Source organism: Catharus ustulatus, chromosome 3 (assembly GCF_009819885.2).
Source record: "Catharus ustulatus isolate bCatUst1 chromosome 3, bCatUst1.pri.v2, whole genome shotgun sequence".
In the NCBI taxonomy this organism is placed as follows: domain Eukaryota; kingdom Metazoa; phylum Chordata; class Aves; order Passeriformes; family Turdidae; genus Catharus; species Catharus ustulatus.
Genome location: NC_046223.1, coordinates 65357941 through 65370004, shown reverse-complemented (window position 1 = coordinate 65370004; position 12064 = coordinate 65357941). Strand labels below are relative to the sequence as shown.

The 12064-nt window shown below is 36.0% G+C and overlaps 1 protein-coding gene across 1 annotated transcript in view; it reads right to left on the bottom strand.

The window, feature by feature from the left end:
• TRDN (triadin) overlaps positions 1–12064 on the bottom strand; it is a 219772-nt gene that overhangs the window by 17691 nt on the left and 190017 nt on the right. Inside the window, exons 31-37 of the mRNA XM_042779095.1 lie at positions 9998–10042; positions 9259–9276; positions 7574–7621; positions 2836–2862; positions 1734–1769; positions 1495–1539; positions 515–550 (exon numbers count right to left, since the gene is read on the bottom strand). Of these exons, the coding sequence (XP_042635029.1) occupies positions 515–550; positions 1495–1539; positions 1734–1769; positions 2836–2862; positions 7574–7621; positions 9259–9276; positions 9998–10042 (255 nt within the window). The remainder of the gene's footprint in view (positions 1–514; positions 551–1494; positions 1540–1733; positions 1770–2835; positions 2863–7573; positions 7622–9258; positions 9277–9997; positions 10043–12064) is intronic.

Below are 12064 nucleotides of genomic sequence, written 5' to 3'. Positions count from 1 at the left end.
CATCTTTATTCACCCTTTTTTACTGGAGTGGAGTTGGGGCAGACTGTGATGGGAAATAACTAATGTGAGAGAAAACAAACTGAACATGTTTCTTCCCATGTGACTTTGTTACAGGAAAGATTTTCTATGAGGAGAATATATTTTTTTTAAATACTGCACAGCCAGATTAATTACTGACCTCTTGTTTTATAAGGTAATCAGATGAATATATGTTAAAAAAGTTAGGAAGGTGGTAAAGCAATACTATTTCAGCAATTCATTCTTCACAGGAACAAGATTTATGGATTTGATTTCCCTGGCTTGTCTCACGTCTTGTCCCATAGACTTGAATTAGAAATGTGAAAATATTATAATTGTGATCTCCCTTAAAAAAGCCAAAAAAACCAAAAAACAAAAAACCCAAAAAAGACAAAACAAAACAACGACAAAAACACCCACCAAAAACAAACCAAACAAAACCAAACAACAAATCATAACTTTCCTGAATCCTTTACAATAAACGAAAATCATGTACCTGATGTCACATTTTGATGTCGTGGATCTTCTTTTACTGGTGGGACACATAAAAAACCACACAGACAATCAATTAATCTACAGTTTCAGGTCAAAATATGGGAATAAATTTCAATAAGAAGCATGTTTGTTTCTTGGAATCATGTCCCAGATAGGAATTTCTATAAACCAGATTTTTTTTTTAAAGCCTGACTCCTAGTAAATAATTTAAACAGGTACATTTTCCATCCAGTGTAACCATATAAGCAAACTGCTTCTGGACTGTTTTTAGTGAACTTGCACCAGTGCCACTGCTATCCTTTGAGATTCAGGATTTCAATTGCAATGTTTATATGCAAGTCATTGCATTTAACCAATGTAGAGGGGATATTCATGTCTCCAATCGTTTACCTAATGAAATATTGTAATTTATTGCTATTAATTATCTTCAGAGGTATAACTAAAGCCATTCTTCCATTTGGATATTACTGTGAGGAAACAATCAAGTCAGTGCTGTGTCCAAGAGGTTAGCCAGAATATGGGTGATCATGAAGTCTGTCTTGTGTATAAAACAGGGCTCCTTATTATCAATGTAGTTATTTTCCAGCCTGAAGCTGGTGACCTAAGCCATCAGACAAGCTGTGTAGATGAACTTTGCACTGCCTCAGTAGGGAGCACAGGAGCAGACTGAGTGGGGACCGCTAATCCTCAGCTCCAGTGCTGGGGGGCTGCACAGGTCACAGCTGTGCCAGCCAGGGAGGGTCACAGGCAGGGCACTGCTGCAGTCAGATTGGATGTGCTGATGTAATCCTTGATACTCATATGCAAAGGAGGCACCAGGCATTCAATTACTGGGGATTTATGAACAATTTCATCATTTTGGCTTACTTTCATGTGTGTGGAAAGACTAAAAAAGCGCCTCTTTCCAATCCCATAAAAGCCCCCAAACCTGAATGCTTGCATTTTTATTGTTGTTTGCAGAGATTTTAATCCCTTTATTACCTTTAGTTTTTTCATCTTTCAGCTGTTTCTTCTCAGTTGTTTTTTCTACAAAGAAAAAGTAGCACAATTAAAATTCTGTAAAGTTGAATAGACTTCAGAGTTTTCAAATAAAATTCTTTGAGAACTAACACAAATATTTTAGGGGTTGCCTCAAACAAAAATACATGCAAATTTGCAATCTCATGCTCTTTTTATTGGGATCTTCTACATATATATGAACACATGGAGTAAATTCCTACCTTCTTTTTCCTTAGTTGTCTTTGGTTTTTTTGTGGCTAGAAAGATTTGCGAAGAAATAACATTCAGTGTCAGGCATCTGACAGAAATGCAGAGCTTTTACAATAAGTAAAAAGCTTTTTACAATAAGTACATTGCACAAAGATTCCCCATTAATTTTGCTGGAATTACTGTGGTAAATGTGTCTCACGGCATGTTTACAATGTCAGTAATATTGCAACAGTGCCTACTACACTGAGTGGCTCCGGGCTTTGTGTAGAAAATTTTTGTTAGCAATTGTTTGAATACTGCTGGTTGCAGAGTAGTTCAGAAAATCCTGACAAAGACTTCAGCATTTGGATTCTGTAATTCTCTAACTACTGCCAGATTTACTTATTTGTTTGTGGCCAAAATACACTAGGGAAGAGCTCTGCCTATTGCTTGCTTCTTACTCTCTTTTCCAGAGTGATCTCAAACATCTGAAAGAAGTAAACAAACAAAAATTTCCAGGGTATGAAGCTAGGTGGACCTTTAGAACTGCCATATGTGACTATTCAGAAATCCTTCAGCGATAGATTGTGATTTATTTTATTGAGGGGTGTTTTTCCTAGTCTACATTCACTTAGAGCATGTGCTGTCTCCTTTTCTGCCTCCTTTTTCCCCAGGTGAAAATGCATTTGGTCTGTGACTCCATTCAGCAAGGCAGATTGAAATTAAGAAATGTATATCACTTCAGGCACCTGAGCCTATTTCAGTATTCCCTGTTGACTCCAGCAGAAAAATAGCTGTCTGCCTTCAAATGGTTCATGTGCACTTTGCATGATCCAACCAGCTGTAGTAACACTTTCTTCAGTGTCCTCTGGCACGTGTCACCTGATGCACACCAGCTCTTTCAGTGAGGATCACCTGTGTCTAGCTCACCAAAATGTGCTGCAGAAGGTGAACAGTGAAAATCATATAATCAGAGGAAAGGAAGAGCCTATGGCAGAGACCTGTGTAGCTCTCCCTTCACCCATGCTGCTTTATGTTGTCACTGCTCCTCCGTGATGAGCAACATGCATTCATCAACACTGGTATGTTCATTAGTTCTTTCCATGAGGCAAACTAGAATAATGTAATATTTACCTGATGTTGGGATTTCAGCTGTTGGCTCTCCAGGAAAAAAACCAGTAATGCAGGGAAAGTGAGCAGGGAAGGGAAGGAAAAGAACAAGAATTTCAATACCATGATTTTTCAGGGCATTTAAATAGATCTTCTCTTTCATCTATATTTTTCCATAGGGTATTAACTTACAAACAAATGTGCCTTAACATTGGGTGTGTATGTAGAATTTCACATAGCTGAGAGTCTCACTCTTTGAAGTACTATAATCCAGCATGCAATGATTCCTGCAAATGCAAACACTGTGCCAATCCATGGTTTCCAGAAAGCAAATATTTAAACCTACTTATTTTTAAGTGTGCCTTCAAGGTTATAGCTGACTATGCTATTTTCCAAAAAATGTATTCAGTTTGTTACTTCTCTTTTCTTACTGTCCACACTTCCCAGCCAAAGACTGACACTGACCTTGAATAGCTGACCCCTATCTAAATTTCTACCATACTAGCAGTTTGCCTTGCTTTTTAAGAATAAAATTTATTGAGAGATTTTCCACGCAAGAGAAGCACAAGAGAAGCATATATGTCCTATTATAATACCCAAAATAATTGATGAAAATTGGTCAGTCCAAAGGATAGAAATGCTATGGTGTAAACCATCATCACTCTTTTTAAATCAAAGAAATTAACATTTTCATTTTGAATCCAAGAATTTTTTACCCATCACTACTTCATTAGCTCCAGTTTTATGTAAGAAAAAAATTTGAAAGAAAAAGAATGACCTTCCTATCCAAGCAAAGCTCCTTTTCCTAGAGCTTAGAGCAGGACAAAAAAGGAATAAGATCACAAAACATTTCAGAGTATTCCTTTGATCGAGTTATCTCTGTACTTTCCTCATGCTGAGTTTTGGCTTCAGATGACTATGAGCTCACACCAAGGTGAAAATGTTTCAGTCAATGCTTTTTCCACAGGAGGACTAAGAAATTAAGCATAATTTTCCCTATCACATCCCAGGAAACTTTCACTGGAGTCCTGGCCCATAAGGAGACATGTAAATGTCAGTGCTCAATGCTTAGGCACCATGGGCATTCAGCAAAGGCCACTTTTGCTGCTATTAAATGCTAACATGCTAAAGTCCTTTAATATTTACCTCTTTGCTTATGATCTTGCTCATAGCTTCTGGAAGCTGACACATTACTGCACTGTGATCCATGGAATAATTAACATGTTTTTTCATTTTCAGAAGAAAGAACCAAGATTTTTTCTGAGGTACTAAATCTAGGAAAGGGGTTCATGCTTCTTAACTGAGGGAGTCACTCTCTCAGAGATCTGGATGGGCCCAGTTATGTGCATGTACATAGTATTACCCCTATTATGGGGCTTTCATTATAAACCTAAGCGGTAATATAATTTGTAAATTCTTAGGGTCTTTTTAAAATATCAGCCTACATGATCTTCCTCCTGACTGCAAACCACAGTTTGGAATTCCTGCAAATATAAGATCTGCCACCAGCTTTGTTTTCTGCTCAAGGTAATGTCTCACAGTGTCTGAGTTTTTAGTCAGTATGCAGGGAGTCAGTTCTGTTTCAGGATACATTCAATGGCCTATGGCCGTCAAAGACCCTCCTGTACACTAAAACAGAAATAGTGAAAAATAAGATGATTTACTAATTGCTTTTAAAATTGAGGAGTGGCTGTGTGGTGTATACCTGCCTGCCAGGTTAGATCATGGCAACAAGTTACTACTATGAAATTAGATTGGGTAGGTTTCAAACTCAGCCTTGTCTTTCTGTTTATACCTGCATTCCCTAATGATCCAATTGCTTACTAACTTAAACCACATTTGTTTTTACAGTAAAACTAAACAAGATACAGTGTGTAAATAAATTTATCCCAGGATAAATGTATTAATTTATTTTACATTCCCACTGGACCTGAATTCCAAAATCAGAGGGCATTTTGCATCCATTACTACATCTCATACTGAATTTCATGACAGCCACGTTCATGTTATGGTAAGTACACTGTACACCTGGCCAAGAAATACAAGAAGCAAAACTATATAGACCTCTATAAATAAAGAAAGCAGTGATCCAACTAAGTGGAGAAAGTAAATTTAAAATAGATAGCTCTGGTGTTTAAAATCTTAGGCTAGATCTATTCAAGGATGGTTTGCTCAGAAAGGGACGTGTATAGAGATTTACTTTTGTAAATGACCATAGGTCTGCTTGTTTCTGTCACTGTTTTTCCTTCCTTTTTTTTAATTTTTTTTTGTTTGTTTTCTGGTGGTTTTTGTTTTGTTTTGTTTTGTTTTGTTTCTGTTTGGGTTGGGTTTTTTTTGGTTTTTCTAAAGGCACTGTTAACCTTTATAATCATTTCAAGCAGTAGAATATAAACTCTAACAGGAGTTTAGTACAAATATCCCTCTGCAAAGGTTAAGGGAAAATATCCTGGCTATTTCTTATATTCACAATGTACCAGAGCAATATATCTCTTGATTAAAAAAGCATTGTAGATAATGATTTTTATGATAAAAGCATAAGGAATTAGTCACTTAAATCTGTGATGAGCCTCTAAGAGAAGTGAGTGCCATCACTGGGTCTCTCAGATAAATCACTGCAGAAGACATTATATGTGAGTATATAGATCCAGTAAAAAAAAAGACTGAACAAAAGTAAATAATAGAATTAAATAGAGCAAAACTTTCTTAAAATACTGGCAAAAATTGGAAATAAGCCCATGGTTCACAGGGAGCAATAACTTTGCAATAATAACTCAAAAAGGAACATTGCAGCTCATGGCTGAAGGAGATCCTTCAGTGTAGGCAGATTTCAGGTGCCTTATGCTCACACTTCCTCTTTACATCTGAGGTTCAGAGTAACACTTTTTTCCTACAGGTGTTTAAGAGCAGGTATTCATCCTCTCTAACTCTGAGCACCTAGCACAGGTGACTGGTCTAGGAAGTTTAAACAAATCATGTTGCTTTGCCTTGTCAGCTTACTTTACATTAGAATAACACATGGTTTGGTCTTGATGTGCCAGGCACAGCACCAAAAAGAAAACACAGATCCTGAGCTAAAAAGGCAACAACTAATTCATCTGTGAAAGTCCATACTTCAGCATTTTCGCAATTCAAAGCACGCAGTACAAACACCGTCCTTCTGATCCTTGTCTGACCATACTTTGCAGAATGCAATGTGTAATGACTTACCACAATAAGCATAGATCCCAGTACTCATCTGTTCAGAAGCCTGCCTTAAAAATGACCTTAAAAAGGACATTATCCAATGACTTCAGTGGAAGCCTTTGCAATGTGCAAAATTCTTCTTGAATCCTCCTTAAAACTAATTTAAATTGGAAATATTCCTTTATCTTCTTTATGTTAATTTAGGTTTTTATTTTACAAAGCTTTTATTGGAACAAGGCCAACAATATGCTTAGTGAATTAATGATGTAAGTAATTTCCAAATGGTAAAAGAAGAAAGGAAAAGATTGTCTAAATCAATCATTCTACATGTTATTTTCTATTTTTCAATGAACAATATATTTGCATAAATATAAATTATATATCTAAACTCATCTAAAACCACCAGAATACCAGTTTTGCTGCCACTGTAATTTACATCATTTTCTAGGGAGTAAAAATTGGAAACAGTGCTTGAATCTTGCAGCTTCACAATATTGCATTATAAATGTGCTTGCTTTGGTTGTGTTTGGCTGTTAGTAAGCAGACAGAATACAAGAGTATCTGTAGTATAAGCAAGAAAATAGCATTATCTAACATGACAAAATTGCAAAAATGCAAATTGAGAGAACATGCATCTGAAAAGAAGGTTTCCATTCCATAAGAAATAAATCATTACACGTACTTGCAGTGTTTTTCGGTTTGACTGAGAAGTAAAAAGAGGAAAGTAAAATGGTCAAAACAATCAGGTTCAGCATAATATTGTTATGGCAGAGAATAGCTTTATTTGTTCTATATGTTTCCACATATCAAAACATATTTTTACTAATCTCACAGGAATTAATAACAATCTAATAATGAATGATAGTAGTAGGGGGCGTTCTGATTTGCAGATTTCAATTGTTTCACTAGAGTTAAGAATAACTTACATTAACCATAAAAATTTTAACTCTTCACTTATTTCCTTTCACGAAGAAGCATGGAGCAGACATTTTTTAAACCCATGATGATAGTCCACAGTGAAACTGAACAATGCTCCTTCCTATATCAGCATCAATTTTGCTCTGTCTTCTGCAAGTGACACTGTACATGAGTATGGTATCAGAGACATTGACCACAGATGATGGATAGTACCAGATCAAGATCTGAATAATATATTATATGATACCTGCAAAGGATGAAAATTAAAGTATTCTCATCCTGGAGGGCTAACTCTGTTGTGAAGTCCAAATAAAAGGTATATCTCCACAAATAATTAGAAAAATGGGAGCTATTTAAAGCAAGCAGTTTCAGAAAGCAGTTCAAATCTTTTGCTGGCATATGCCTTTGACATCAGTGGAATTACAGAAGCAGAAATTTGACCTTTGATATATACATATATCTATATCTTAAAACGACAATCGGCATTACAAGTATGTACTGTGCTATGTAGTTTGTGGTACGTCATGTCAGAGCCATTCTATACATCAACATAGATCACAGGACCACGGTTTTGACATTTGTCATATGCAATTGTATTTCACTATTTCCTTAAATAACATTTTCAAAATAAATATACAAAATAAAATGTGGGAGTGCTTACCTGGTTTTGTAAAGGGAACATCTTTTTCATGTCTGACTACTTCATGCTCTAGACAAAAAACAACATAAAAAATATGCCATAATGTTTCTGATTTAGATCTAAGCTACAAATGCACTGGTGAGTTTTTTGTGTGTTTGATTTGCTTTGGTTTTTTTTTTTTAGTAAGAAAGATTGCATCTATGCGTTTCAGGATTAACCATTTTGTTTCTCTTGTTTCGTGCTGTTATTTTGAAAAAGAAATCCACAAATGAATGGTTATTAAAAGATCATCCAGAGGGATCTGCCGCAAAATAGCAAAGTTCATTAGTACTGCACATAGTTTCACAAGTATAGCTACTATTAATGCTACTAAGAGTCACTCATGTGTCTTAAGGAAGAAATAATTTGGTAGGGCTTCTAATATAGATAAGTTTTATCTATTTTTAATTTTTATTATTGGAGAGTGCAGAGTAAACTCAGCAACCATTCACTCATCCTTTGCTCTTCATTCAAATATACTTGAACTGAATTCCTAAAATCTTGGACACATACTTTTGTATATGAATAAATTATATTTAGATGTGGAAAATGCATCTCATCTTCACACGCCTGATTCCCTACCCCTCCTCCCATTCTTCTACTTCATAATTATTGCTGAAAAAATTATAATTTATGTTATGTTACTGGAAAAGAAAAGTTGGAGAAGCTTTTTTGTTTCAAATAGTTCTAGTAAACAAAAGTCAGACAAAAAAGCCCCACCCCAGAGACCTCACAGCACAGTAACAGCTATGTAATGGAAACTGAGGCCAAAATACATTTTAGGGCTGTAGAATCAATGGAAAGCTCTGTTGGTCTTGTTTCCAGGTGATGTTTCCCACAGATTAAGGACTGTGCTTCACTTTCCTTTTGAGAAATGAGGACCCAAAAGTATGCTGGAAAGTGGAAAGTGCTGAAAATGTGAATGGCATCTGAAAAAAAGCAATATGGCTCAGCCTTTCTGCTACTCAGATGTATAATTGAACTACTAGTAACTGTGATTTCAGGTGGGGAGGCAAGTTGAGAAATGCTGAGATGAAGCCATCATATGGAATTTCAAATGGGAAACATTTTTATGAAGCATGAATGAAAAATTGGTTCAATGAAGAGTAATTGATTTCCCACATCTGGACTTTTTGTGATAATTAAATTATTTGGGAAATCAATTGACAATTTTAATTATTATTATTATAATTTAATTTGCATTTGGAAGGTGTGAAAGGTATAGAAAATCAAAAAGCAGGCTGTGTGGTAAATTAAGGTGTGGACTCTTCCCTGTGTTCTTTTTGACTGAGAAGAAATCAGGATGCAGTTAAACTAATTTCTATTTTTCTTTTTTTTTTTAAATTTAGCTGGAGAATTTATTCAACCCAGGTAATTTTTAATAGTGATTTTTAAAAGATTTATAACTCCTATATGAATTTTTGTTGTTGGGACTTTTGATATGTGAAGCATAGAATCAATTCACTCCTGCACTGAAGCAATTGGTTATGCCAAACAGCAATGACAAAACAGTGTGTTAAATGAAAGAAATGGAAGACATGGTGATTAAGACGCTATACATTTAAGCAAAACTAGAAATTGCCTAGGGCAAGTTTCATTATGTAAAAGTAAAAAAACACATATGCAACAATTTTACAGTTTTTCTGATTAAGGTAAGAGTCACATACTTGCTGGCTTTGCCTGGGCTACAAAAGACAAAAGAGGTTAAATTGTAATGGTTAGATACAGAAAGAGGAGAAAATATGCTCTTTTTTCCCTTTCTTTTTAACATTGAAGCATTTTATTGGAGTCAGTTCTCAGTTGTTCTTAGCTTCCTCTACTTGTGCAAGGATGCACAACATTCAAACCCCTGAAGTTTAGACACCTTTATTTTGACTGCCAGTGATGATGAGGATGTTCTAATTCCTTGACTGATTCTTCACAGCTTCTAGAATACTCATTATTACTTGAATTTTTTCCCTGTCAGCATTACATTAAAAAAATGACAAGGTCTTATTTGTAATTAAGACCTAAAGATTTAGAGTTTAGTCCCAAAAACTTTTTCTCCATAAGACTGATTCAAAGTCCTAATTAATCTGGTAAGTTATCCTCATATTTAGGATCTTTTCAGAGGTCTGATTTAGCTACACCTCATTTCATTAGCCCATCTCTGGCTAATGAGAGGCTGGAGCAAGCAGCTAAGGAGCTGAAAGGCCTTGACCTCTCTTCACCATTGGAAAGACAATTCTTAGCAGAACAGAAGCTGCAATTGCCACTCTGCCAGTTTTGCTTTGTTACCAGTAACATATTTCAAAATACTGTAAAACAATATTGCAATGCAAATATAATTCACTAGATGAAGTCCTGAATAGTGTTTAATAACCCCAATCCCCTTCCATAAATCAGGAGAGAATCACTTATTCTTACCTGACTTCTCAGTGGGAGTTGTTTTTTGTTGTTTCATTTTCTCCTCTGTATTGTGAAAGCAGCATTAAAACCACAATATGTTAGCATGTAATTGGAAAAATATTTCTATAGGTGATATTATGCATATTGGTTCACAATGACAAAATAAATGCATGTCTTCAGCATCACTATCCCATTATAGCACTCTAAAACAGCATGCAAGCATTATGAGTTCTGACTGCATGGTGAGATCATACTCGTGGAAGAAGTAAATTACTGGGCCTAATGTCTCAGCTGATGGAAAACAACCACATACCCTTCAGCATCTTTCAGGCAGGCACTCAAGTGGAAACCACCCTATTCCTGCATCCATTACACCTTTGCCAACTTCCTGGGTGTCTAAGTCCAACAGTTTGGTATTAAACAACACTAAGAACTTCTGTTTAGATACTGCCTAACCACAAACACGGGTGGAGGTATCCATACACTCTGAAGATTAAAAAGATATGGAGATACCCAAGCAGGTAGTAGCTCACGGAGGGACACAGTCTGAATGCCAGTCTATACCACCTGCTGCTGGACAAGCCTACCAAGGCTCTTGAGCTGTCTGTGGATTTCCTCAGCACAGTTCTCAGATGATGTGGCCCCATGTCGACATCAGCCACCAGACCTGAACTTCCTCTTCCCCAAGTAAATTGGTGGGACATCACTTTCTAATGAGGTGGGGTTTGTTTTCCCTTCCAAATGCCCCAGTCAGATGCAAACTGGGATGATTATGTTCAGATTTCACAGAATCACTAGGTTGGAAGAGCACTTAAAGATGATCGAGTCCAACCCACCCCCTAACACCTCAACTAAACCAGGACACTGAGGGCCATATCCAGTCTTTTGTTAAAACAGATTTCTACTCTGCCCAATTTGGTTGATTTTAAATTCACCCTACCTCATCCTTTTATAGCTCTACTCCATTTTATGTCTTATTCCTTAATCAGATTCAAGCCCCTTTCCTAACCTCTACCTTTCAATAATCACATACATTACAAATTTCTTCTTAAATATGCTTAAGACACATTCAGACTGTATTTGTCATTCCTCTGGCTGAAAGTAGTTTGCAACCACCTGCCTCTGGGCCCTTCCTTTCCACTACGACCTCTGGAAGGCATCAGATTGAAGATTACAATGTCTGGATGGAGACCAGGTTGGGCAGATAGCTCTTGGTCCCCTTCTCTTACTTGTTTGGCCTATTTCTGGAAGAAAATCAGTACACTCTAATGAATTCCCTGGCAGAATTACAGGTGGTGGCTACTTGTCTTTTTCTCTGAATTTCTAGCCACTGTTGTGGCCAGAGAGAAACTGAAGGAGTAGAATATCCAGATTTCAGGAGAACAATCTCTATAAGGGGATACACTTCAAGACATGAGGAAGCTTCATAAAATTGTTCTGTTTACCACATTCAATATGAAGAAAAGCAGAGAAAAACATATGGTGATGATAATACATATTATTTTGCCAAAAACAGAAGTAGTATCTCTAATTTTTAATGTATTCTTTTGTTTACCATATCATGAGGACTCTTGCAAATAAAAAAATAAACACATTTGAAGACTTCATAAACCTATAGATAGTAAAAAATAAATTTTATGAATATTTAAAAAAAAATTTAAATCCTGACTTTAAGTAAGCCCAAAGTTTAACGTTCTGAAATCTTTCATTGAAGAGAATTTATTTGCTCTGCAGGGCTCCAGTTATGCAGCACTACAAGCATTAATATTAATCTTTTTCCCTGATGTACCTAATTTAAATGGATAAAGTAAGGCTATAAACATTTCTCTGTGTTTTGCAGGCAGTTTCAGCAGAATTAAATCAGGAATGAATTCCCTTACTTTACTTGCTTTCACTGACACACACAAAATGGTCTTTAATTTAAACTTTTCCCTATAGGATCAGTACATTTTCTGAAATTCCATAGTATATCAGTCATGTGATACTTCTAAGTCTGATGACAGGAGACATAGGAAAAATGGTCTGAAGTTGAACTGGATCAAGGTGTAAAAGGAGCCCCCTGTTTTGTACAGAATGAAGCTTTTA